Source organism: Macaca mulatta, chromosome 3, assembly GCF_049350105.2.
Source record: "Macaca mulatta isolate MMU2019108-1 chromosome 3, T2T-MMU8v2.0, whole genome shotgun sequence".
NCBI lineage: Eukaryota > Metazoa > Chordata > Mammalia > Primates > Cercopithecidae > Macaca > Macaca mulatta.
The window spans coordinates 91,957,056-91,984,521 of NC_133408.1; the positions used below are offsets into that span (position 1 = coordinate 91,957,056).

General features: G+C 39.5%; 2 protein-coding genes across 5 annotated transcripts in view; one reads left to right on the plus strand and one right to left on the minus strand.

Annotated features, from left to right (window-relative positions):
- ANLN (anillin, actin binding protein) overlaps positions 1-24,452 on the minus strand; it is a 65,270-nt gene extending 40,818 nt beyond the window's left edge. For 3 of the 4 annotated variants that reach the window (XM_077996937.1, XM_015133714.3, XM_077996936.1), the window contains exons 1-7: positions 24,157-24,448; positions 17,856-18,009; positions 14,883-15,197; positions 7,453-7,838; positions 6,066-6,288; positions 3,316-3,506; positions 2,856-2,963 (exon numbers count right to left, since the gene is read on the minus strand). In XM_077996937.1, the coding sequence (XP_077853063.1) occupies positions 2,856-2,963; positions 3,316-3,506; positions 6,066-6,288; positions 7,453-7,838; positions 14,883-15,197; positions 17,856-18,009; positions 24,157-24,174 (1,395 nt within the window). In that variant the 5' untranslated portion in view covers positions 24,175-24,448. Of the gene's footprint in view, positions 1-2,855; positions 2,964-3,315; positions 3,507-6,065; positions 6,289-7,452; positions 7,839-14,882; positions 15,198-17,855; positions 18,010-24,156 lie in introns of all 4 variants that reach the window. The other variant, XM_015133715.3, reaches the window with a different exon arrangement.
- The window catches only part of MATCAP2 (microtubule associated tyrosine carboxypeptidase 2), a 66,068-nt gene continuing 62,728 nt past the window's right edge, over positions 24,127-27,466 (plus strand). The window contains exon 1 of the mRNA XM_015133720.3: positions 24,127-24,234. Coding sequence (XP_014989206.1) covers positions 24,127-24,234 — 108 coding nt within the window. The remainder of the gene's footprint in view (positions 24,235-27,466) is intronic.

Consider the following 27,466-nt stretch of genomic DNA (forward strand, 5'->3'; position numbering starts at 1 on the left):
GTCTCAAACTCCTGACTTCAAGTGATCCACCTGCCTCAGCCTCCCAAAGTGCTGGGATTACAGGCATGAGCCACCGCACCCAGCCCCTTGACTTTAAAAACACTGCCTTCAACTGCATTTTCCTCCTAGCTCTTATATGTGCAACTTTCTGGGAGGAATTTCACAGGTTTATTGGGAATTATTTAGTACAAAATACTTTAAGAACCCTGCTCTATACTTTCTAGACACAGGCGGAAAACCATGAGAATATGATATGCTGGCAACCAGGTGAAGAAGGCACTCCCAATAGAAGAATGATCGACAATGTCAAATGCTACTAATCAACTGAAAATTGATTAGTAGGTGAAGATCACTGACAAATGTGATAAGGATACTGACTCTGTGGAAGGAGTGATAGCAAAGCTTAAGCAGAGATTTCTAGAGAGAAGGAGGAAACCTGAAAGCAACAAGTAGAAATAACTTGTAGAAGAGTCTGCATGAAAAGGAGGCAAAGAAAAGGAGGGGAACGGGGTCCCGAGAGTTGTTTTTGTTTTCAGATGGCAGATAATAGCTTGTTATATGCTGATGGGAAAGATCAGCAAGTATATTTCTTCCTTCCTTCAAATACAAGTTTGTTGAGCTCCTAACTCTGAGTCAAGCACTAAGAACACAGGTAGAGAAGACTCCCATAGGCAGTGGTGGAATGCAAACTTACAACATTCATGGGAAGATAAATATTCTAGTTGAGGTATACACAGGATGACATGGGTAAAAAAAGTGGGACTCTTTGAGAAAAGGGCCAAGGAAGAATTCCCAGAGGGGATTAATGTTTGACCTATTCTTAATGAAGTGTGAGCTCACCAGGGAGATATTCCTGACAGATAACAGAAGTCAAAGGCAGAGAGATGTGAAAACATGGCGTATTTGGCCGGGTGCGATGGCTCACACCTGTAATCCCAGCACTTTGGGAGGCCGAGGCGGGCGGATCATGAGGTCAGGAGATCGAGACCATCCTGGATAACACGGTGAAACCCCATCTCTACTAAAAATACAAAAAATTAGCCGGGCATGGTGGCAGGAGCCTGTAGTCTCAGATACTTGGGAGGCTGAGGCAGGAGAATGGCGTGAACCTGGGAAGTGGAGCTTGCAGTAAGCCGAGATCACGCCACTGCGCTCCAGCCTGGGCGACAGAGCGAGACTCCATCTCAAAAAAAACAAAAAACAAAAACATAGGTGTATTTGAGAAACTGCAAATAGCCTGCATGGCAGGACTGACACATACCTGTGGAGGAGCAGTGGGGAGGCGTCAGGTGAGGAATCATTCTATATGTCAAGCCAAGCAGTTTGTGAATTTTTCTGATGACAACTATGGGGAGCACTCCAAGATTTTAAGCAAGTGAATACATGAATATGCAACTTTTAAAAATATTTCTCAGCCGGGTGCAGTGGCTCATGCCTGTAACCCCAGCACTTTGGGAGGCTGGGGCGGGCGGATCACCTGAGGTTAGGAGTTCAAGACCAGCCTGACCAACATGGAGAAACTCCGTCTCTACTAAAAATACAAAATTAGTCAGGTATTATGGCACGCACCTGTAATCTCAGCTACTCAGGAGGCTGAGGCAGAAGAATCACTTGAACCTGGGAGACAGAGGTTGCGGTGAGCCAGGATCACACCCCGTACTCCAGTCTGGGCAACAGGAGTGAAACTCCGTTTCAAAAAAAAAAATTATATATATATATATATATTTCTCTGGCAGCAACTGGTAAGGTGGATTGGAGAGTAGCGACACTAGAAGCAGGGTGTTCAGTATAAAGCTACGGCAGTAACTTTGGTAATAGCAGAGGAAAATATAGAAGACGAGGCAGGTTGGTGACAGATTTAGAAAACTAATCGCTGCACGTGTGTGTTTATGCATATGTGTGCTGGGGCAAGAAGATGGGAAGACACCGTAAACAAGAGGAAGAATCCAAGGAAGAACTTCCAGATTGTTTTAGATGATGAGGTACAGAGTAAACCAACAAGAGAAGACAGACTACAAGGGGAAGATACTACAGCAAAGCATAGCAGGCTCTGCTAGCCAACCACACCTAGAGCTCAGGAGAGAGATCAGCACAGTGGAGCTGAACATCATCAGCATTTCAGTGCTTATCGGAATCTAGGTATGTGGACAGGGAAGAGATATTCCAGAGCAACTGAGAAAAAAAGGTTGAGATCAGAACTCTGGGAAATGTGATTTGTTAAGCAAGTGAACTGATAAATCAGTCAAGTAGATCTCTCTCAAAGAATACTGGTTAAATTTACTGTTGTTTTACTTTCTATTAGTCCCCACTGTAAATACAATTCTATTAGCTTAAAAACATATCCTAACACAGTACTTTGAAGACATGTAAATGAAACAGAACACAGCTTACATCGTAGAGATTTTGTTGAAGGCTGATTAACGAACCTTGACCAGAATAAAGAGCAATCTGGGAGGTGTGTGGTGACTGAAAGGATCCCAGATAGTCTAAAGACATGGTGTGTAGGGATAAGTATACAGTCATCAATGAGAAAAGTAGATTCTCAGAAATATTTCAGAACCAGCATCTAAGTGGAAAGTTAAGTAGACTCTGAAATCAAATGAATGATGAAAATAATTTTCATAAAATTTGATTTTAAGGTCATCAATGAATATGGTGAAGAGTTCCACTGAAATAGAAAATATCACAAGAAAAGCAGAATTGCTTGCACATTTAAGGGATTTATAGGCAAAAAGTGACAGAGTTAATTGGAACAGAAAAGTCTATAAAGAATTATTTGCCAATACAGAACTACAAATTAGATCCCAATACTATTTGGGGACCACGTCCGCTTTTATATTTCTTGTTTACATTACCTGTTTGGTTTCTAGTTGTTTGCTTTTTGAGTTTCCGCCTTTTTCTGCACTCCATATATTGCCCTTGTCAAATCGGCCACGAAGACATGCTAGTTCTTTTTGACGTTCCTAAACCCATCAAAAGCTGTATTTTACACAGGAGCCAGTAGCATGTTTAACATCCAAACACTACTAAAATTTTCCTTGTTTTCAGTTTTAAACTGTTTAAAAGGTTTAAACAGTTGGCAGTTTAAAAAGTTCACAATACACATGGAATTCATGACAATATTTCTAATTTGAAATGAGTGATACTGTCTACAGCCATACCACCCTGAATGTGCCCGCTCTTGTCTGAAATTAGTGAAACAAAATCAAGATGCTACTTATCTCAGTCAAAAAGACTGGCATCAGAACCCATTTTGATTTCTAGGTTATATGCAGGTATCATGTGATGAATAATGTTAAATACAGTACATCATACCTGCTTGAGCTGTTGTGCTAAATGGGTAGTAGATGAAGATGTGTCTTGCTTGAATAATCTTTCTTGGATGGCCTTTGTATTTGGAGTAATAATAGGGGTTCTATGGGGTGTGCTACGAGCTGGACTTTCTTTGCTGTGTTCTTGACAACGCTCTCCAAAGCGTTCCAGGAAAGGCTTAATTCCTGCTCCTCCTACAGAAAACACACACATTTTTGGAGGCTATTCAAAATAAAAAATTATTATGATTTCTATGGAAAAAGTTCTAAGCTACATTACAGCTTCAAAATGCTTTGATTTTATCAGGAATATTCATTCACAAAGTAAACTATAAAAATACTTCAAAATTTTAAAAAGTTTACTTTACTATTCTATTTAAGTACATGCCCTAAAACCTACTCATAGAATTCAGTTATTTAAAAAATAATAATAATTTTAAAAAGGTAGAATGAGGAGAGAGCAGTAAGGCTTAGAAAACTCCCAAACTGAACAACCAGAATTTAAATAATTAGAAATTAACTGTATATATATTAATAAATCTACCTTCATCACCAAGTGTGCTGGCCATGGTAACTTCCAATAACTTACATTTCTATAGTCAATTTATTTTATCTTGCTTTTAGGAAGCCTAACATGAAAATAAGGGAATTTTTCCTTTTTCTCCTTCAGAAGGAAAACTAGAGATTATTCATTTTATCAAAAGGACACCTTGATTTTACAGTATCTTAAAATAGTATTCGGTTGGGCACGGTGGCTCACACCTGTAATCCTATACTCTGGGAGACCGAGGCAGGTGGATCTCTTGAGCTCAGGAGTTCGAGACCAGCCCGAGCAACATGGAGGAACCCCATCTCTATAAAAAAATACAAAAATTAGCCAGGTGTAGTGGCATGCCTATAATCCCAGCTACTTGGTGGGCTGAGGCAGGAGGATTGCTTGAATCTGGGAGGTTGAGGCTGCAGTGAGCTGAGATCATGCCACTCACTGCACTCCATCCTGGGTGACAAAGTGAGACCCTGTCTCAAAAACAAAAACAGCAAAACAAAACAAAACAAAAAACTCCACAGCACTCATTTGAAACAGTATGAAGTAAATTTAAAATAGGGCAAATGGGGCATATATCACTCCCATCAAGAGGATTCTAAGGTTGTATTACATAAAAATAGGCTTATCTATATCAGAGATTAGCATATATTTTCCTGTAAAGGGCCAGGCACTAAATATTTTGAGCTTTGTGGGCCATATGGCCTCTGTCACAATTATTCTGGTCTGCATTACAGAATGAAAGCAACCACAGACAATATGTAAGTAAATGGGTGTGACTGTGCTCCAATAAAACTTTACTTGCAAAAACAAGCAAAGAGTAGAATTTGAGCCATGGCCATAATTTGAGGACTTCACCTGTCACTTATTACTACTTCAGGCCATATTCCAAACTACAGTCCATTAAGAATGCAGTGAAGTATCTAAAATAAATATCTCTGAAACCCTGGAAATGTGATTCTGGGTATATCCAGTAGTCAAGAACAATTAAAACACATGCTTCTTATCTAAGCGTTGAGTCTTTAGAAAATTGGGACTAACTAGTCCTATTCCATCTGGGGATCTTGCTATTGTTTCTAATTCTCATTCCAGCTCAACTGGAAATTGCTGATTTCTACCTACCCCATAACCGCTTCCCCACTCTCATTTCTGTTTACTGCCCCTTTATGATGAACTATAGTTTCTGCAGAGGTTGTATTTTCAGAAAGTTAAACCTTAGAATTAAAAGTCTTTCCAATGAAAATGAACACAGTTCAGAATAAACTCGATTACCATATATTTTAGTCCTGTGTTTCTCAATTAACAGCATGTGGAAGTGTGCCAGAAGATATAAATCACCACAAGATAAATATGGCATTTCCTGGAGTATCAGTTTACTATGGCAAGAAATTTTGAACTTTTATATGTAAATGCTCACACACAATATATACACAGATAGATATAATTGGGGGATGAAGAGAGGTTGATTAATGAGTACAAATATACAGTTTGGCAGAACAAAAAAGACCCAGTGTTTGATAGATCAGTAGGGTGCTATAGTTTACAATAATCTATTGTATACTTCAAAATAGCTACAAGAGAAGAATTCAAATGTTTCTAGCATAAAGACAAGTATTTAAGGTGATGGATATCCTCATTACACTGATTTGATATTTACAAATTATATGAATATATTAAATTATCAAATGTACTTCCAAAATATATATATTATTTACCAATAAACAGCAATTTTTTCAAATATTTCTACCATTTATCAATTTAATAAATAAAATTAGAGGTGGAGTCATTCATATGCACATTCACTTCTCTCTGCTATTAGAGGTGCCTTCATACTCAAGATTGAGAAGCACTGCTCTGCACCCTTGGCTACAAGAATGTTTCTCCATTATGCCCCTAAACTGTGATTTCCAGTTAAATATGCTTTGTCTGAATCAAAAAATATAGAAAATAAAATCTAGCAAGATCATCCTGGAAAAAGCATGTTTAAACTGTTAAAATGTAACATATTAAGTCATTTGACCAGTAAATAGGCTAGTCTACATTAATAAATATTCATTGAATCAACTAAAGCTGAGGTCTCATTTGGAACATTCAGGCACTGGCCCTGGCAAACCATTGCTGTACCATTCACAACTGGATATTTAAAATGTTGAGAATAGATATCCTGAATATAGTCAGCAATAATTTTAAATTTTTTATAAATACGTAACCTGGTGTTGTAGATTTGTCTTTAGATTGAGATTGCAGACAAATTTCTCTATTTAGTTCTCCTTTGGACGGAACTGTCTGGGGTAAAGTTGACTTCACAATTGGTTTCGATACCTCCGTTTTCAGAGGACTAATAGGAGTTTTTGGAAGTTCAGGATTTTGTCCCTCACAACTTTTAGCATCAGTGATAGATGTAGTAGATTTCACTGGAGAAGAAGTAGGTTTCTGAAACATGAAAACGCCTAGGGTAAACAACATTCACAATATCTAAAAGTAATCCTATAACAAAACAATTCAAGTCCTATTTACTTGATAGCCTTTATGTAAGATTTATGAAAATGAAATGATTTTGCTCTCTAATAGATCAAACAAATATGAAAGATTTGGGAAAAATACCCAACTTAAAAAATGCTATCATTTAAATTATAATATGTGGGTTAGTCTGCATAATGTATTCATGGGTAATTAAGTATTAGCAGTACGATCACTATTTTAAAAAAAAGTTTTATTCATATTATTGCACTAGTACCTTTATCAAATTTTTAACCATATTAGACCAAATTACATTTTAATTAAGTCAATAAAAATTTAACAAAATAGTATCATGTACTTGATGGTTAATAAATTAAGTACTTATACATAGCCAGGTACTGTGCTAAGTGTTTTATGACTCTTATTAACCCTCCAAATAATCTTTTTTTCCCTATTTTACATACAGAAAAATAAAGCCTTGCAATATTAAGCACCTTGTCCAAAGTCACACTTCTAATTATGTGGTAGAGCTAGGATTCAATGCAGGTCTAATTCTAAAGCCTAGCTGTACACTAAAAGACAATGGTCAGAAACACAAAATTATTTTTCCTTTTTATTTAAGATTGTTTTTTGAAAACTGTTGAGGTAATACATGCACAAAGTAAAAGTTTCAAACATTTCAAAAGGATATACGGTGAAAGTATCATACCCTGTTTGGCAATTTGCCTTCCCGGAGGCAACTATAGCTACTAATTTGTTATACATCTTTTCAGAAATATTTGATAAATTTATATAAATTTCTCATATATATATATTTAAAGCATTATAACAGAGGACTTAATTTTCAGTGCTCTCCTTAATGACTAAGAAGAGGCTCTATCATTCCATTATAGACTGGATTTGCATCAAATTAGTATAACTTCAGCTGTCAACTGCTAATTGATCTTGGGATAGGGTACCCAACTTAACGATTTTCACTTTCTAAGAAACTGCTATCTTACAAATACATATAAACTCACTATGCACCTATTATAAAACACATATCCACCCATCCACCTGTACATACACACAGATGTATTATACCACTCATAACAAAAAAAGAAAAGGCTTCCAAAGACCAAAATGATATTGACTTACCACAGAGCTGGAAATTGAGGCATTAACCAAAGCTGCATCATCAGCACTTGAGGATGGGGCTTTATTCAAAGAGCCATCGCCATCCCTTTGGGAACAGCATGTAGCTTCCTGCTTAACACTGCTGCTATTGATCCTAGCAGATGCTCCACTTGCAGAGGAAAATTTGGATAAACAAGTGGTACCAGGCTGTTCTTGTACACTGTTTTGTTTTGCAAATGAGTGATTTACATCATCTTCCCAGGAGCAAATAGTTGCAGCAAGGTTGGCCAGACGGCCCCTTCTCCCAACTGGAGCTGCTGAGGCATTTGAAAGTGGTGGTTTGGGAGGGGAAGCAGCCTTTTCCTCTGATGGCATTGGTGAGAAGAGTGAGCTTTCAGGAATATCATCTGAAAATGTTTTCAGAAAAGAGTTAAAAACCACGTTTAAGAGTAATATTTATGTAAAAACCAGGATCACTCTATGCAGAATTTTTAAATGAGATTAATAGGTTTAAGAACCAGTGAAAAGTTCTAGCATGCATGAAACTATCAAGATATTTAAATTTGACATTATCTTTTTAAATCAAATGATATTAAATCCAACATTTAAAAAAAACCTATTATACCTATTTTTTCCATTTTTCGATGGATCATGAAGAAAGGTGTATTTTTAGAATGAATTCATGGTGTTATATATAACATTGCACAATTTAAAATTATGTATCTCACAGAAACTTTTTGTTTTAAAAATGGATTAGACTATTGCTGTACAGCAGCAATAATGCTGTAACCATTAGCCACTTGTGACTAATGAACACTTGAAACGTGGCTAGAGCAGCTGATAAACGACATTTCATTTCATTTTAATTAACTTAAACATCCACATATGGCTAGTGTCTTCTGTATTGGGTAGCACAGGGTTAGATCAAATCAAAAACAACCAAATGTTTTCCTGGATAGTTACTTCATTTGGAGAGAAATCCCAAATAGTGATATTTAACTGACGAAGAATCTAGGCCTTCCCTAGGGCATGTATATAGGGAATCCAAGGTTCACAACAGTTCCTACTCCACAAATTCAATCAAGGAAAGAGGAATTCCTCCTGTCTAAAGCTTCTACTTCTGCTGAATTTTCAGTTCTGCACCTCCAAAACCTTCTCAGGGATCTTGCTCGAAATAAGCCCCCTCCTTCTCTACAAACTCTTCTCTGCACATAAACACAGTTATGAGTTGTTTAACAATGGGGATACATTCTGAGAAATGCATCATGAGGTGATTTTGTTATGTGTACATCACAGAGAGCACTTCCACAAACATGGTGTAGTCTACTATATAGTTAGGATATGTGGTAAAACCTATTGCTCCTAGGCTAAAAACCTGTACAGCATGTTACTCTACTGAATACTGCAGGCAACTGTACCACAATGGGAAGCAAACATCTAAATATAGAAAAAGCACATTAAAAGTACATTATAATCTTATGAGACTACCATTGTATATGCAGTCTACCACTGACCAAAACATCAATATGTGGTATATGACCATACAGTAGCCCAACCCTTATCTTCAGTTTCACGTTCCCAGTTTCCTTACCAGCAGTCAACTGTTGTCTAAAAATATTAAATGGAAAATTCCAGAAATAAACAATTCATAAGTTTTAAACTGCACACTGTTCTGAGTAGCATGATGAAATCTTGCACCATCTGACCAGGATATGAATCCTTTGTCCAGCATATCCACACTGTAGACGCCACCCGCCCCATAATCACTTTGTAGCCATCTTGGTTATCAGATCGACTACTGGAGGATGCAGTGCTTGTGTTCAAGTAGCCTTTATCTGCCCTAATGATGTCCCCAAAGCACAAGAGCAGTAGCAGTGATGCTGGCAATTCAGATACGCCTAAGAGAAGCCGTAAAGTGCTTTCTCGAAGTCAAAAGGTGAAAGTTCTCGACTTAATAAGGAAAGAAAATATGCTGAGGTTGCTAAGATCTATGGTAAAAATTAATCTTCTATCCATGAAATTGTGAGGAAGACAAAAGAAATTCATGGAGTTTTGCTGTCGTACCTCAAACTGCGAAAGTTATGGCCACAGTGTGTGTAAGTGCTTAGTTAAGATGGAAAAGGCATTACATTTCCAGGTGGAAGATGCACAGAAAGATGGTATGAATGATGGCAATCGGGTTCCATACTGTCTGAGGTTTCAGACGTCCACTGGTGGTCGTGGAACATATACCCAGCAGATAAGTGGGGAGACTACTGGATTCTCAAGTTTCTCTCACCTTAGAAATAAACATACCGGCAAGGCGCAAAGGGCCCAAGCCTGTAATCCCAGCACTTTGGGAGGCCGAGGCAGGCAGATCATTTGAGGTCAGGAGTTCGAGACCAGCCTAATTGACATGGTGAAACTCCGTCTCTACTAAAACACAAAATTAGCCACACGCGGTGACGGGTGCCTATAATCTCAGCTATTCGGGAGGCTGAGGCAGAGGAATTGCTTGAACCCAGGAGGTGGAGGTTGCAGTGAGCCAAGATTGTGCCATTGCACTCTAGCCTCGGTGACAGAGCAAGACTCCCTCTCATAAACAAACAAATATACATCCTGGCAAGGAGTGGCGGGCTCACGCCTGTAATCCCACCACTTTGGGAGGCCAAGGAGGGTGGATTGCTTGAACTCAGGACTTCGAGAACCAGCCTTGGCAACATGGCAAAATCCCGTCTCTATAAAAAATGCAAAACTTAGCTGGGCTTGGTGTTGCGCCTTTAGTCCCAGCTACTTGGGACACTGAGGTGGGAGGATCACTAGAGCCTGGGAGGTGGAGGAGGTTGCAGCGAGCTGAGAGCGTTACCACTGCACTCCAGCCTGAGCGATGAGGCGAGGCCGTCTCAAAAAAAAATAAACATCCCCTCATTGATATACATCCTCTTTAACTACTGGCCCTCTTTCCCTACACAATATTCACTCACCACTTAACTCACTCAACTGAACTTCTGCCTGTACCACTGCCCTGAAGTTGGTTTTGTCATTGTCACTAGATGCCAGTTCACACTTTGCAGGCTTTGTATTTCTTGACATCTCTAAAACATATCACTCGCTTTCTATTTGTGACATCATTCTCTCCTGTCCTTCCTGGCTTATCCTTCACAGTCTTCCAACTACCAAATACCTCCATTTGGCTCGCCCAGATATCCCAAATAACATATCTGAAGGTGAAATTGCCCTGAACATATTCCTCCTCATCTTAGGAAAAGACATCACTAACTATCCAGTCACTGGGGCCAGGAATCTGACCTCTTCCTCCCTTCTCCCTCATCCTCCACCATCCAGTCATTAGGTCCTAGAGTCTGTTTCCTATATCTCTCAAATCCAGCTTCTTCTCTTCATTTCCACAGTCCTTCACTCTTTGCAACTAGATTATATTTTACTTTATTTTATTTTTTAAGAAAGAGTTTTGCTCTTGTTGCCCAGGCTGGAATGTAATAGCACGATCTCGGCTCACTGCAACCTCCGCCTCCTGGGTTCAAGAGATTCTCCTGCCTCAGCCTCCCGAGTAGCTGGGATTACAGGCATGCACCACAGAGTATAGTCACAAGAGCTAGAGGTCTTATTAAGCCCATTCCTAAAACATGACAATAAAACTGTCATCTGCTGATAGGACAGTGCTTATTCTAGGGAAAATAACAGAGGTATATAAAGGATATTGCAGGGGGTCAGGGAGGCTTTTCTGGAGGAAGAGACTCCTTAAGCTGGACTCTAAAGGACAACTGGCTTCAGAGAATGGAGATAATCTAGTCAGAAAAACAGAAATGTATGGAAAGCAGAGGTAAGTAACATGAGCAGAGTGTGTGTATAAGTGGATCCTATTCTGGTGTTTAAAGCAAGCAGTAGAAAAGCAAGAGTTACATTTTTTTTTTCCATTCTGAATGTGTCAAAATAAAGAGATACGTTTGAAAAAGCAGCAGGTCCAGATTGGAATTTAATCAGTTGATGGGGAGGTCCTGGGAGAGTTTAAAGCAGAAGCAGGCAAGTGTTTTAGAAAAATCACGCTGGTGTGAGAATTGAGGAGGGACTGGACAGGGCAGAGGTTTGAAGCAGGAAGAACAGTTAGAAGGCTAATATTATAATCTAGGTGCAGGCAGGATGTGGTGGCTCACATCCCAGCACTTTGGGAGGCTGAGGCAGGCGGATCACCTGAGGTCAGGAGTTCGAGACCAGCCTGGCCAACATAGTGAAACCTCGTCTCTACTAAAAATACAAAAAATTAGCTGGGTGTGGTGGCATGCACCTGTAATCCCCGCTACTCGGGAGGCTGAGGCAGGAGAATCACTTGAACCTGGGAAGCAGAAGTTGCAGTGGGCCAAGATTGTGCCACTGCACTCTGGCCTGGGCAACAGGGCAAGACTCCATCTCAAAAAAAAACAAACAAAAAAAACAGCTTTATCGAAGAGGCAATGTAATAGCTCTCTTGATTCCCTGTGCAGAGCAGGGCAGAGAGTAGCAGTTTAGGGCAGTTTTACAGTCATATTTATACCTACTCTTAATTGCATGCACATTAAGCAGCAGCTTATGAAGAAATATCTAGGGAAGGGATAGTAACTTTTGGGTCATTGCCATGGAAAGGGGTGGTAACGCCTGGGTGTTGCCATGGCGATGATAAATTGACATGGCACACTGGTGGGCATGTCACTGGAAAGCTGCTTACCCCAGGCCCTGTTTTAGCTAGTCCTCAATTTTTTTTTTTTTAATTTCTTATTTCTTTGTTGTTGTCATTTCTCAATCTTGTTCAGTGTCCAAGTCCCACATCTGGAGTCAAGTCCTATCTCTTACCTCACCACTACTAAAATAAATAGGTATTGATTGATACCATAGACTATGCTATGTGCCAAAAAACATCAGGTGGCCGGGCGAGGTGGCTCACGTCTATAATCCCAGCACTTCGGGAGGCCGAGGCAGGTGGATCACCTGAGGTCAGGAGTTCAAGACCAGCCTGGACAACATGGCGAAAGCCTGTCTCTACTAAAAATACAAAAATGGCCAGGGGCGGTGGCTCACGTCTGTAATCCCAGCATTTTGGGAGGCCAAGGCGGGCAGATCACGAGGTCAGGAGATTGAGACCATCCTGGCTAACACAGTAAAACCCCGTCTCTACTATTAAAAATACAAAAAAAATTAGCCAGGCATTGTGGTGGGCACCTGTAGTCCCAGCTACTTGGGAGGCTGAGGCAGGAGAATGGCGTGAACCTGGGAGGCGGAGCTTGCAGTGAGACAAGATGGCACCACTGCACTCCAGCCTGGGCGACAGAGAAAGACTCCGTCTCAAAAAAAAAAAAAAAAAAATTAGCTGGGTGTGATGGTGTGCACCTGTAATCCCAGCCACTCAGGAGGCTGAGGCAGGAGAATTGCTTGAACCTGCAAGGTGGAGGTTGCAGTGACCCGAGATCATGCCACTGCACTCCAGCCTGGGCAACACAGTGAGACTCTGTCTCAAAAACAAAAACAAAAACAAAAAAATCATCAGGCAGGTCATAGGAGTTAAGAGCTCTAAAGTCAAACCATTGGGATTTGAATTTGAGCTGGCTAACCAGGACAGGTTTATTAGCCTCTATGAACCCAGTTTCCCTCTTCTATAAAATGAAGATAAAAGTAGTTTATATCTCAAGATTATAAGAATTAAAAGCTATTAGAATAAAAAAATTTACATTAAAATAAAAAATATTTGCAATGCCTAGCATTTTACATACTGTTTGCTCTTGCGATTATTATCATCACTGTCAGAAAACATAATCTTAAACTCTCTGCTAATTCTTATCAAAATTTCAGTTAAAAGAAAAGAATTGATATGTATGGAAGACTGCCTGAAATACATGTAGTCCACCTGGTTTAATCCAGTCTAAAATAGCTGTCATCTATCCAGCCCCATTCTTCAGATCACTTGATCTCAATTCTGGCTATGCATCAGAATTACCTAAAGAGCTTTAAAAAAAATAAGACAAAAGCACACCTTGGGGTTCCACCACATTTCTGAAATTCTAATCCTATGGTCTATGTGATTCTGATACAATCAGCCAGGCTGAGAACCACCTAAGGAATGCTTCCTTGGGTGAGGCCCAGTAGCCACTGAGCTGTCTGCAAGCACCGTGGGGTCTACCTGCACTGTGCTAGCTTACTTTAGAAATGCTTCTACTGCCAGGTGCGGTGGCTCATTACTGAAATCCTAACACTTCGGAGGCCAAGGCAGGCGATTACTTGAGGTCAGGAGTTCGAGACCAGTTTTGCCAACATGGTGCAACTCCATCTCTACTAAAAAATACAAAAAAAAATTAGCTGGGCATGGTGGCACACACCTGTCATCCCAGCTACTCGGGAGGCTGAGGCACGAGAATCACTTGAACCTGAGAAGCGGAAGTTGCAGTGAGCCAAGACTGTGCTGCTGCACTCTAGACTGGGTGACAGAGTAAGACTCTGTCTCAAAAAAAAAGAAAAGAAAAAAGAAATGCTTCTACTGAGCTTGGAGCCAGGACATCTGCCTACCTTGAGAAACCTTATAGGTTTCTTAGCTCCCACAAAGTCATATTTAAGGACACATGAAAGAAAGTTCTCTCAGGTCTTACTGCCAAATCTCAAGTCTTAGTGCCAAACATGGTTCTGCTTTTAGCTTGTTAGTCACGTAACTGATAAGTGTTTCACGTCTTCACATGGGCCACTAGCAAAAGGAAGACTTTACAGTCTGCATTTAATAAAATGACTTTACTTTTCACTTCTTTGTTTTTCCTTCCCGTATTTTCTCTTCACCTTGACTTCTTTACTTTTCTTGTTTTGTAATACAGATATTTTTATAAGTCATCTCAAGGCTTTGTTTTTTTTTGTAACAAGGCAAGCGATAAGTGAAATTGATCATAGCATAAATAACTCTGTTGCATAATTGCTGCTTTACTTCTCAGGTTCCCCTTCTGATGATAGGCTCATGAAAGGCAAGGATCAAGTCATTTCATTCGTTTCCAGCACTGTGCATAATAATATACTTTGTAGGTGCTCAATTTATATTTTTTGACATTTTATTTCTCCCCTACCGAACAGCATTGCATACCTTAGTCCCTCAAGTTTATTTAATTATTGAATCCATGAAATAGGATTTCTTTAACATGGAGCTGAGGGTCAGCAATGCTAATGACACGTATAGTTTGTTCTCAACTATTTTTCGTTGCAGATATTAAGGTAATGCATAAGATCAGGTTTCTACAAACTAGTCCAAGAACCTCACTGTGATCTACTTCAGTTTAAACAAAACCAACGTATACTACTGGTAGACAAACCATTTGCAAGCAAAGGATACTCAACATATAGATAAAACAAAAGCATTTACTTTTCATGAGTTAACTGATAAAATGTTTAACATACCAAACTGCATCTTATTGGAACAGATGTATGGGCCATACCATCTATACAATTCATACCTGTCATATCATCATTATCCCAACGGCGCCGTTGCTCCGCAAGTTTTTGCATACGTGTTTTAACTGAGGAGGCTGCAGTTGCTTCCAATCTTGAGTTCAGCCCTCTCCTCATGCCCAGCAGTGATGCCGGGACAGCCACAGAATCATTGACGGTATCTGCTGCTTGTGGCTGCACCTGAGGAGACACAGGACTTGGAGAACAAGATTTTGCAGACGATGACTCAACTGGTTGTTTATTTTCCAAGTTAGAAACTTCTACTTCAGTGTTGTCAGAACAGCGTTTTTTTGATGGTGATGGTTTCGTACAAGATTTCTCTACATTAAAAAAGAGGAAAAAAGACATTCAAAATTTGCAATTTCTCACAGCATGAAAAACTTGAGGGTAGATACTTAACAAATTAATAAAACATCACCCCTCCCTATTCTTTTAAATGATTTTAGTTACAACCAGAAATATGTAAAACCCCATTCTCTTTCAGCAACTTAGAAATCTGATATGAAAGATCTTTTCAAGCAAACATAATTTATGGTATAAAAACCTTAATGAAAAGATATTTAGAGCTAAGCTATGGGGATGCAAAGGCATAAGACGGATGCAATGGACTGTGGGGATTTGGGGGTAAGAGCGGGACAGGAGCAAGGGATAAAAGATTACAAATATGGTGCAGTGTATACCGCTCAGGTGATGGGTGCACCAAAATCTCACAAATCACCACTAAAGAACTTACTCATGTAACCAAATACCACCTGTACCCCAATAATTTATGGAAAAATAAAAATAAAGACATTTAAATAACATTTTCAAAATATATTGCGTAACACTTTAAATAGTGTTAAGACAATAGTAAATAAAAAGTGCATACACACAGAATAAGAAAGCATTCTAACAGATTTTAAAGATTATACAGCCTAATCACCTCACCTTCAAATAAGAAATATCAAGCCTAGAGAAATTCAGTTACCCACCTAAAGTCACACAGCTGAGCTAAGTGTAGAAACCAGGTTTTCTGTTTTTGAAACTCTCTTTCATGGAAAATAACTAATAAGCATGGTTAGAAGGGCAATTGGCTTGAGGTTTAGGATTATGACAGGCGACAGAAAAAGTGACTGAATTATCTGGTCAATACCAAACAAATTCACCGGTACGGATATTTAACATTTCATATTTCAAGCTTCTATGAACACCTACAAAATAAATGAAAAAGCCCTAAAATTAAAAAAAAAAAAAAATTATCATAACCATAAGGCATATTATTTCTAACTACAACTGAGTTTCAATATATCTCCTGGAAAATTAATATTTTAAAAGAATGTACATTTTGTATTAAGTCAGTTTCATCAATTGCCTAACCAAATGTTCTGGCAGTGACCAAAGTAGTATCAGGGATAAATCATGATTGCCCTTGTTGACATCAACCTAAGTAAATATACATTATGAAACTTTCTAACCTATTTTTTCCCTACTCCACTTGTCTCTTTTTTCTTTTTTTGAGATAGGGCCTCACTCTGTCACCCAGGGTGGAGTGAAGTGGTGCAATCTCAGCTCACTGCAGCCTCGACCTCCTGGGCTCAAGTGATCCTCCCACCTCAGCCTCCCGCGTAGCTGGGACTATAGATGTGCCACCATGCCCAGCTAATTTTTGTATTTTTTGTAGACAGGGTTTTGCCATGTTGCCCAGGCTGGTCTCCAACTCCTGAGCTCAAGCACTCTGCCCACCTCAGTCTCTCAAAGTGTTGGGATTACAGGCGTGAGCCACCACACCTGGCTCTTTTTTCTTTTCTTTTCCTTTTTTTATTTTGGAAACTTTCTAATGTTTTGTAACTCATTTATGGATCTATTTACTATGAACACACCTAATAATTTTTGAAAGTGTTCCTGCTTTAACATGCAATACCATCTGGAAATACAGAATTATTCTAGTTTACAATTATCTAAAACAGTAAATGTGAACTTCTACCTAAACATCAAAATGTAGTTTTGAACTTCTATCTAAGCATCCAAACACTAATTTTCAAATACATAGCACTCAATAGTACAAACCCATCTCACAGGGAAAACAGAAGATCCTGGACTAGGGACAGGCCCCTATTTTCCTGGCTGAATACCATATAATATGTAATGTATTTCCTTCGCTCTCCCTTCAAAATGAATAAATGTATGAACACTAATTTTTGTTCTATGACTAGCTTCCAAAATAACTGAGCTAGCCCATGTACTCTTCTCTTTAAAAAAAAAAAAAAAAAAAAAATTTGTTTTCCCTCTGTAATTTTTTTCTATATTTTATTTTACAGTGGTATTACAGTATTTTACAGACGTACTAAGGAAGATTATTATCTCAAGACTATTCCACACTCCAGGAAAAGACTAAGGAGGCTGGCTGATGCTGGCTGGGAATCCCAGGATTGAGGGAAGAGTAAGACTACAGGTGAGTTTGTGTTTGTGTTTGTGTTGTGTGTGCTTGTGTTTAATTCCACCACTTCCGGAGATTTAACAACCTACACTTTAGAGTCAGTTCAGCAAATAGAGGGTGAAAAAGGTTCATTAAATGTCAAGCACTGGCAGTGTGCCTTCCATTGCCTTGCTAGTACCAGAGACACCATCCACACTCTGTGGCCAGCTGTTCTGCCACCTCTGGGATAAAAAACTACACACTACTGTAAGCATAAATGTTACCCTACTCCTTTATTTTTCCTCCCTTGAAGTTTTAAGGATAACTTCAGATTGGAGAAAGTAAAGTTCAATCAATTAATTTGAAATATTTGTTAGAAGAAACTCTGTTCCAACCTGATGGGTTCTAGGCCTAATATAATAACTCTGAAATAGAATAGAAGGCTGTTATTTCCCCCAGAGGCTGTTACATTTGTCTCCCAAAGAGCTTGGTTCTTCTATATGCTAATGAAATGTCTGGGGCTTGTCTCCTTCAAAAGAAAAAAAAAAAAGCAAATGTTATTTTTCCCCACAAAGTCTATTACCTTCACTACCAGAGAGGGGCTGCTGGTTACTTGCTTCTGAAAGTGGCTGTCTGGCTCGCTTAGCATGAGTCATAGACCTTGGAGCTGCTGTGGGTCTCTCAGCCATTTTTCTCTGAAGATTCTCTCGCCTGGCACGGGTTCGCTCCAGCAGTTTCTACACAAATAAATATATCAGTGTTAAAACGCAAGTTTAATCAAAAGTTCATAAAATTGCAGTATCTTCTAAAATCACCAATTGCCACATAGGATGACAGTTAAACACATTTCAAAAGTGAATCCTAAGCAATTACATCAAGATTCACTAAATGAGCACCCCAATGTCGTAATTATTATAGGAACATTACAAGGGAAATAAAATGTGTAAAGTTACTTACATAAGATTTTTAAAGGCCACAAATTCTTTCTGCTTTCATCAAAAGACAGAATCTATCTCTTTACCCTTGAATCTGGGCTGGCCTTGTGATCTGCTTTGACCAATAAAATATGGCACAAGTGATATTGTGAGACTTCTAGGCATCAAGAGATTTTACAGTTTGGGGTCTCTCTCTCTGCCACTAAGTGAACATGCCCAGGTTAAGTCTATTAGAGACACATGGCCCAGCTGATGGTCAGTATCAACTGCCAAACATGTGAATAAGGCCATCCTAGACCATCCAGCTCCAGATAATCTGTCAGATCACTGAAGATTCCTGCATGACCACTGGAGAGACAAGCAGAAGAACAGCCCAGCTGAGCACAATACAAATTGCTGACCCACTGAATCCTGAGAAAATAGAGTATTGTTTTAAGCCATTATGGTAGGCAAAATAATGGTCCCTCAAAGATTTTTTGTCCTAATACCCTAAACCTCTGAATATGTTGCCTCACAGGGCAAAAGAGACTTTATTGATGAGATTAAGAATCTTTAGATGGAGATAATTCTAGATTATCTGGTCAGGCCCAACATAATCACAAAGGTCCTTACAATGGAAAACAGAGAGGCAGGAAGATGAGAGTCAGGGAAAATATGACAATGGAAGCAGAGGTCAGAGTAATGTGATTTGTGGCTTTGAAGATGGAGGAACGGGACAAGCCAAGATATGCAGATGGCCTTTAGAAACCCAAAGTTAGGAAAGAGATTCTCCCCTACAGCCTCCAGAAGAAACACAATCCCACTGACATATTGATTTTAACAAAGTAAAATCCATTTCAGATTTCAGAGTGAGACCCTGTCTCTAAAGAACTGTAAGATAATGAATATGTTATTTTAAGCCACTAAATTTGTGATAAGTTGTTACAGCAGCAAAACTAACATAGCCCCTAAAATCTGGGATGGTGGTAAGCAGCAAGAGATAAATAACATATTAGTCCTTTGAAAACATAAAACACTTCCTAAGAGGAAAGAAAAACAAAATAGTCTTACGTTTTATTTAATTAAATATTAACATATAATAAAATGGTTTTAAATTGAAATCTTAGCCATTGCATAAAGTCATGAATACTCCTTTCTACTCCAAATCAACTGATGTTCCTATTTTAAGTCAATTTAAGTAAATCTCAAACACAAGACCCTGTGAAACAATTCATTTTCTTTCAAATGCACACAACTAAAGGAGGTATGCAGATTATTATTACCGCCTTGCATACTCAGATACAGTAGTTAGTACAGGCTGAAAAATTAAATTCCATTTGACTCTTTTTAATTCCTTAAAATAGAGTAACAATTTTTTTAAAATCTGAGTATGTAAAAGAAACATGAGCTAAATATGAAAGAAGGCACACTCTCTACTCTTCTTAAGAATGATTTCTAATTTAAAGTTCATTGAAAAAAAATGACACTAAATTGAAATGCTCTAATCACTGAAAAAATAATTTATGAACCAAATGGCTTCCAAAACACAAGACCTTCACCCACTAAATAAAAGTCCTTCAAAAAATTCAAGAATAAGCATATTGTTTCACAAATCCATATATGTCTGATAATTTCTCCCATGATACAATATGAGAACTAAAAATAAAATACTAATCCTCTCAATCAACTGAACAAACCCCCTCTTGACGAAGGGGACCCCAGAGAAACCTTAAAAACTGAGTGCTCAGCCATGATGGGACAGGAGGCTGCATGCACCTTGTTATACCCCTCCTTTTGCTGTTTAGACACAATAACTGATGAGCATTAATGTTAGGTAGAGATCATAAGACTGACAGAAGGCTCTTTGTAGCAATAAGATATCAAATTATAAACAGGATCAAGCCTGGGCAACAAAGCAAGATCCTGTCTCTGCAGAACATACAAAAGTTAGCCAGGCCTGGTGGGGCACACCTATGGTCCCAGCTACCTGGTGGGTGGGGTGGCTGAGACAAAAGGATTACTTGAGCCCAGGAGTTCAAGGTTGCCGTGAGCTGTGATCGCTACCGTACTCTAGCCTGGGTAACAGAGTGAGACTCTGTCTCTAAACAAATAAATAGGACCTAAGGCCATGCCAGGCAAGGGTTAAGTCACAAACTCCCTACACTTAAAAAATAAACTGTCTTCTAAATGCCAAAGCTTTTCTTTTACTCTAGTAGCTGAACAAGCACTGACCTCAAGATAAGCAATAAAATATTAAAATAATTGCAGCTCATCCGCCATCAATGACTAACCCTCGTGCTCCACAAGCTACAACTACAGCTTTAATTGGACAAGAGATTGATTTCGATAACTCTCTCTCAGTAAGAAGACCACCAACCATGAATTGGTTCTGAGGCTGCTCACTTGAATGCCTTCATGTCTCCACCTCACCTTTTTACATATAGGGCCCAACTATAATGTATTTACATATTAAGTCTTCATTCCAAAGTGAACATGGGATGCATGTAACCACATGTTTGCTCAGTACCCACCCATTGGGACCCCTTTTGTAAATACTCATAGCTCTGCCTATAACCTGTTGAATATGTATACTTGGCTAACCCTTTAGGCACACATTCCTGTTCCACCTTCTCCTCTCTTGAAGTGCCTGTTTCCAGTCTCTGCCCGAAGCTAGTAAATATGTTTCCCAGCCTGTCAGGATGGCCACACTGTAGATTGTAGCCCTTTATAAGAAAGTCTCTGCTGGGCACAGTGGCTCATGCCTGTAATCCCAGCACTTTAGGAGGCCAAGGCAGGCGGATCACATGAGGCTAGGAATTTGAGACCAGCTTGGCAAACACGGTGAAACCCCGTCTCTACTAAAAATACAAAAATTAGCCAGGTGTGGTGGCGCATGCCTGTAATCCCAGCTACTTGGGAGGCTGAGGTAGGAGAATCACTTGAACCTGGGAGGCGGAAGTTGTAATGAGCCAAGATCGCACCACTGCACTCCAGCCTGGCGAGAACAAGACTCTGTCTCAAAAAAAAAAAAAAGAAAAAAGAAAAAAAGAAATAATGATTCCTTTCTAAATTAATAAATTTGTGATTTTTCAATTGCTATATCTATCACTTCCCAGATATAACACTAGCCTAATTATATTCATTCATAGACATGCCCACATTCCATTCTGGTCAGTTAGAACATTTGTGAGTCAGCACAGCCTCAGTTACCATGAGCAGTATGTCACAACAAAAGAATGTGATTTTGTCATTCAAACATATATGAACGTTCTATTGCTTATATTAGATTCAAAAATTTCCAGATTAAAAAAAAAATTAATAGATATGCAAAAACAGTTTCATAATCTGTGAAATAAAGCTATAAACACCAAAGGTTATTAATTTAAAAGAAATTATGTATCTGAAATATATAAACTCAATAGCTCAATAAATGTAAGTAGCCCTTCCTTACAGTATATCAGGAATTTTAAAGCTCTTTTAAATACAAGGTATATTCCTTGAAATATCACACCTTTCTCCCAACAGTGTAGGCATTAAAAAAAAAAAAACTGCAATAACATATTCAAGAAGTACGATAGCCCACATGAATGAATCTCAGAAAACTGAAGCTTATAGTGCCTGAACAACTTTTGCCACATACACCCCAAAGTCATTTCTGACAAATTTTTCTAGGAGATTTCACTCATTTCCTTGCCTTCTTTAACAGAGTAGACTCAATATAAATTAACTTCTTATTTTCAATATGCTCTAGCAGCTCTTCCCCAGGGACTTTCATTTAATTCTGGAAAATAAGATAAATTCTACAATAAAATATGCTTCTGTGAAGTATTTTAATTATAGCTTTTTCTCTTTTAAGGTTTTTATAAAGAAAGTTCTGGATTGGTAGACTTTATTCTGGGTTTCTTTGTAGTATTCTTGTACTGGGATGACTATCACCTGTGAGCAGAGCTTCAAACTCTTGATGTTATGAGTAGTGAGTTTATGGTTTTGTCACCTGGGCGACAGAGCGAGACTCCGTCTCAAAAAAAAAAAAAAGAGTGCCAGAACAGTATCAGCAACAGCAGGGAGGAAGGGCAATGCAAAACAGTCTTGTTTGAGGAAAAGAGAGTTTACCATGATTGTAACCTTTCTCAACTGGAGTTACCAAAACAATCAAGCCCTAATACCCTGGCGTTAATGTAATAGACTTATTTTCTATGTTTGCAGGGTGGCATTGAATTATCCTTGGGAGAACTGAGAAAATAGTCTCCCAATTTTCCTGTGTACCATAGTCTCTCAATTTTCCTAAGTTCCTGAGAGGAAACCCTGGTTGAGAAAGTCATTTTATACTAACTTTCAGTCGATAGACAAAGAACTGTACCAGTAGCTTATTTCACTGTGCAAATGTTATAAATGCTATAATTAAGCACCCAAGAGTTGGAATCAATTCAAGTAGTTCATTCATTACCTATTAAGGAAAAGATGTCTAAGCTGTTTTTCCAACTGCAAGTGATCTAGCTTTTCATAATATAAACCATACATATTTCTGAGCACATTCTAAAATGATCTAAACAGGTAAAGTTTCTTTCAATTGAGATTTGTACTACCTTCAGAATGACATTTTTAAGTAAAATGAAGTGCAATTTTCAGCCAACTTAAAAATGCTTTGTTCCTGTCTGTTACTTAGGAGGACACATAGGGCTGATGATTTAAGGAATCCTATTCTAGTTTAGATAAAATACACCCTTTCCGACCTCAGTGTAAGTGAAAGATATCTGGTGTATAACCAGCCCTATTTTAAGGCTAATACAAAAATATGCTCTCGGTTTTTCTATTAGAACCTTTAAGGAAGGTGAAAAAAATTGATGTATTTGTCCCAAGATGATTAAGAATTTGAAACAGAAAAATAGATTATGTCATGCTTGAATATAAGTAAACTCTAATTGCTGAAACCTGTAATTAATATCTTACACATAACTTACAGAATTATAATTACATCTCCCCGAAAGAATTACCACTCTTCACAGCATTTAAGTTTTTCAATCAGTGTAAACACAGTTTTAGGTCCACTTTGCAACACTCAAAAACTAACAGTTTAAAACTTGCACAACAGCCTGAAGAAAGAGGAACTGTCCTGGAATAAAAGGGAGTGGACAACTGGCAACAAAACACTCCCGAATGTGACAACGCAGTCTCCACAAAAGCTAAAATCGACACAATAACGATGTAACCCATATGCAATCTCAAAGGAACAAAAGATGAAATAAGTACTGTAATGACATGCCCCATAAACACCGAAAGGTTTATTTCTTTGCTCTAAAATCGTGAGCTGATAGTTGTGGTCGGCACACTTGCACTGTTTCCTTTCAATTAAAATGTCAGTCCCGGGTATGAACTTCTTCGCTAGTTAGCTGAACAATGGGATATCAAGGAACTACTGACTTTTTATGAACGAATGCAGTGGTTTCTAGCACCTGCTTATTTTAACGTTTTGCTGTCATGTCATTAGCATCTCTGCGAGCTGAGTGAACTCCGCAAATCACACATCCCACTGCCTTTCCCGGCGGCAGCCGCACTGAGTCACCCGCCCCGGACCCCGCCCTGCAGGGCATTCCAGCTGCTTCCAGCAGGACCCGTTCCGCAGGCCTGCGCCTCACTCTTGCTGGGCCAGGACTGCAGAGGACATGGTAAAAACGGGGGCTGAAAGACCTCTCACTACCGCCTTTTAGGACAGACTCAAAGCCTTCCTCCCTGAGTTTTATCTGTAGGACTGAAACAACAAAATCTCAGAGGAACCCACCAACCACAGCAGGCCGCAGCCGCGGCCCCTGCTCTGCATCCTCAGCCAATCCGACCCCCGCCCGCACACACTGCGCACGCGCACACACGCGCCCTCCGCCCTGTAGGGGTTCGCCCAGAGGTTGACAGAGGAAGGGGGGTGGGGGCCTAGAGCGGTGGGTCATGGCTGGCTGCACCCGCAAACTCACTCACCTCAGTAAACGGATCCATCGCCCCAGACGTCGGACTACGAGACGATGGAAACGGTGGTTCAAATTCAGGAAGAGAAAAGTGAGTCTCGGCTCAGTGTGTCTCCTGGAAAAAACCAGGAGTCTTGAGGCGGGGGAACTCTCCCACAACCAGCTGTCCTCTCCTCTCGGCTTCCAGTGTCGGACTCGGTCTCTGCAGCCGTTCAAATTTGAATTTCAGCGCCGAGCCGCGAGCATGCGCGCTGGGCGGAGCCGGGGCGCCCTCTCCCCGCCCCTGAGCTCGGTCACGTGGCCGCGCCAGGCCCAGTGGTTCCCGGGGCGGCCCCGCCTCCTTCCCGGCCCTCTCCCAGCCCTGGCCTCGGGTTGGAGGCGGGCAGCGGGGCGCTTCCTGCTCTCCAATCGCGTCAGGTTCTCGGCTCCACCCCCAACAACCACACATTCCACTCAGCTTTAAGGCGATTGCTTCACGCCAACCGCGTTTGGGCGTTCCCGCCTTCCTTCATTCCTGAAAAAAGTATTAAGACCGGGAGTAGTGGCGCATGCCTATAATCTCAGCATTTGGGGAGGCTGAGGCTGGAGGATCGCTTGGGCCCAGAAGGTCATGGCTGCAGAGAGCTGTGATCTCACTACTGCACTCTAGCCTGGGCGCCAGAGTGAGACCCTGCCTCAAAAAAGAAAACAAAGGATTAAGAGCCCTTGTGTTGGCCGGGCGCGGTGGCTCACACCTGTAATCCCAGCACTGTGGGAGGCCGAGGCGGGCGGATCACGAGTCAGGAATTAAAGACCAGCCTGGCCAACATGGTGAAACCCCGTCTCTACTAAAAATACAAAAAAAAAAAAAAAAAAAATAGATAGGCGTGGTTGCGCGTGCCTGTAATCCCAGGTACTCGGGAGGCTGAGGCAGGAGAATTGCTTGAACTGGGACACGGGAGGCGGAGGTAACAGTGAGCGGAGATCACACCATTGCATTCCAGCCTGGCCTACAGAGTGAGACAGAGAGCCCTTGTGTTTCAGGTGCTCCTAGCCCGTTGGCCTTCAAAAGCTTTGTTTCCCAGGTCACACCCAACTCCTAGTCCCCAAAAGGGGGACTGCAGGTCTGGCCCTCAGAAAAGGCAGGTCTGGTGGGTCCCCGACACTCAGCCAGTGAAATAAAGCTAAAATTGACAGACTGTGAAGGGTTCATGCACAGTTTTTTATTTTAAATTCCATCCAACTGTGTACAGTGTTAGAGCGGGAGGAATTCTGACAAGCCCTCTATCTAGTTCAATCCTTCCTTTTACAGCTGAGAGAAGGGACAACGGTAAACGTTAAAGGAACTTGTCCAAGGAAATGAAAACCCCGTTCTCAGCTCATGATCCGTTTTCCACACTAGCTGAGGCTGTGTCTCCTGCTTAATTTTTTGTACAGTACCCCAAATTGTAAGATAGATTACATAATTTCTGTATCAGAGTCATTTCTTCTATAACAAGTCTGTGCAGGTAAAGATGACAGTTCTTGATTTGTTCATCTGAAAAGTTAAGAGTTACTGTCCATGAGCTGAACAAAACAGAACTATTCCTCCCAACTAAGTGGTTTCAAAATGTATAATAACATGTCCATCTTAGCAGTCAGTCAACATAACAAAAAGTATTTACTAATATTTTTAATTTGAATTTTTGTCTGATAGATTGTGCGTAACTGAAATCAGGGCAAGGGGTAAGGGAAATATTGCTTGGGGTCAGGGCTCCACCCAGTTAGCCAAATCGGTTAACCCATGGGTTTTTTTTTTTTTTTTAACCTTTGTGGGGAGTCATGGACTCCTTTGAAAATATATTAAAACTGACCCTCTACCAAGAAAAATGACCATTTAATCATGAACTATTTAACAGGATTTTGTGAAGTTCATGGACACCAGGCCAAGAACTTCTGATTTAGCCTGTTTGTATTTTAGTTTACTCATCTGTATAACATGAATAATCATCTGCCCTGATTTCCTCAGAGTTATTAGGAGGGGCAGCTGAAAAATGGAGAGACATAATCCAAAAATATTCCGTAATAAGACACTGAGTGTGTAGTATACGGAATTATTAGTATTTAACCCAGAATGTGTTATTTATGAACAAAGGAAAAAGATACTTGAATTTTTTTCAAGTGTGACAGGAAAGGGGTGTATGTATTTGGGGTGTGTCTGTGTGTGTATGCATGTTTTAAAAAACGTTGGAAAATGAGTCATTAGAAATTTATGTAGCTGTTGTGCCTTCTGGCTATCACCATGAGCCTTAGTTTCTTTATATCTACCTCAACTAGATTCCAGTTAGGACTAAAAGAGGTAAAGCACTTAGCATAAGATAGCTACTCACAACATTTAGTGTATCTTCCCTCACCATCCCACTATCCCACTATGTTTTTGGTTTCTACCTTTATAATGATGATGATAGTAATAATGGCAACCATCACAATTAAATAACTCCTAAGACTAAAACACCTACTATGTGCCAGAAACTATGGTAGATATTCAAGTCTACTCTCCTAGGGCACTACAGTTGTCTCCTACTATACCTCCTTTCATTCTTAACCCCTGGTAGTTCATTTTTCAGTTTGTAGGCTAGCATGATTTTTATCTTTTTAAAAATTGTGTTATATAACAAATAACAAAAAAATTAAAAACAAAAAAATTATGATATACAACAAAGATGTGAATAATGAAACATAGCCATATATCAGCCACCTAACTTAAAAAAATATAAAACATCCCACATGTAATTGAAGTCTACTGTGTGTCCTTTCCTATTCTCATTCATCTTCCCACTCTTCTGGGGTAAAACTGTCTTGATTTGATGTTTATCATTCCCATAGAAATATGTATACTTTTATCACATCTACATATATATGTCCACAACAATATCTAGTGCTTTATATATAAATTTTATTTTCAGGACATAAGTCTTTCTGCAACTTTTTTTGGCCCAATAATATCTTTATGGGATTTATCCTCACTAATAACTATAGCTGCACTTAATTCATGTTCACTGCTAAATTATATTATACAAATATACTTGTAATTTATGTACCCATTATCCTGTTAATTGCCATTCAGCTTATTTCCAATTTTTCATTCCAAAGATCCCATGATGCCATGACTATCCCTTACATGCACATGCAAAACTTTCTCTAGAGCAGTATACCTAGAATTAGTAGCTTATTTCAGTATTATTACCAGATATTAAAAATTTTTTGGTTTGTCGTTTGTCTTTTTACTTTATGATGTCTCAGATGTAGAGAAGTGTTTAATGTAACTAATGACACACACACACATACACACATACATATACCAT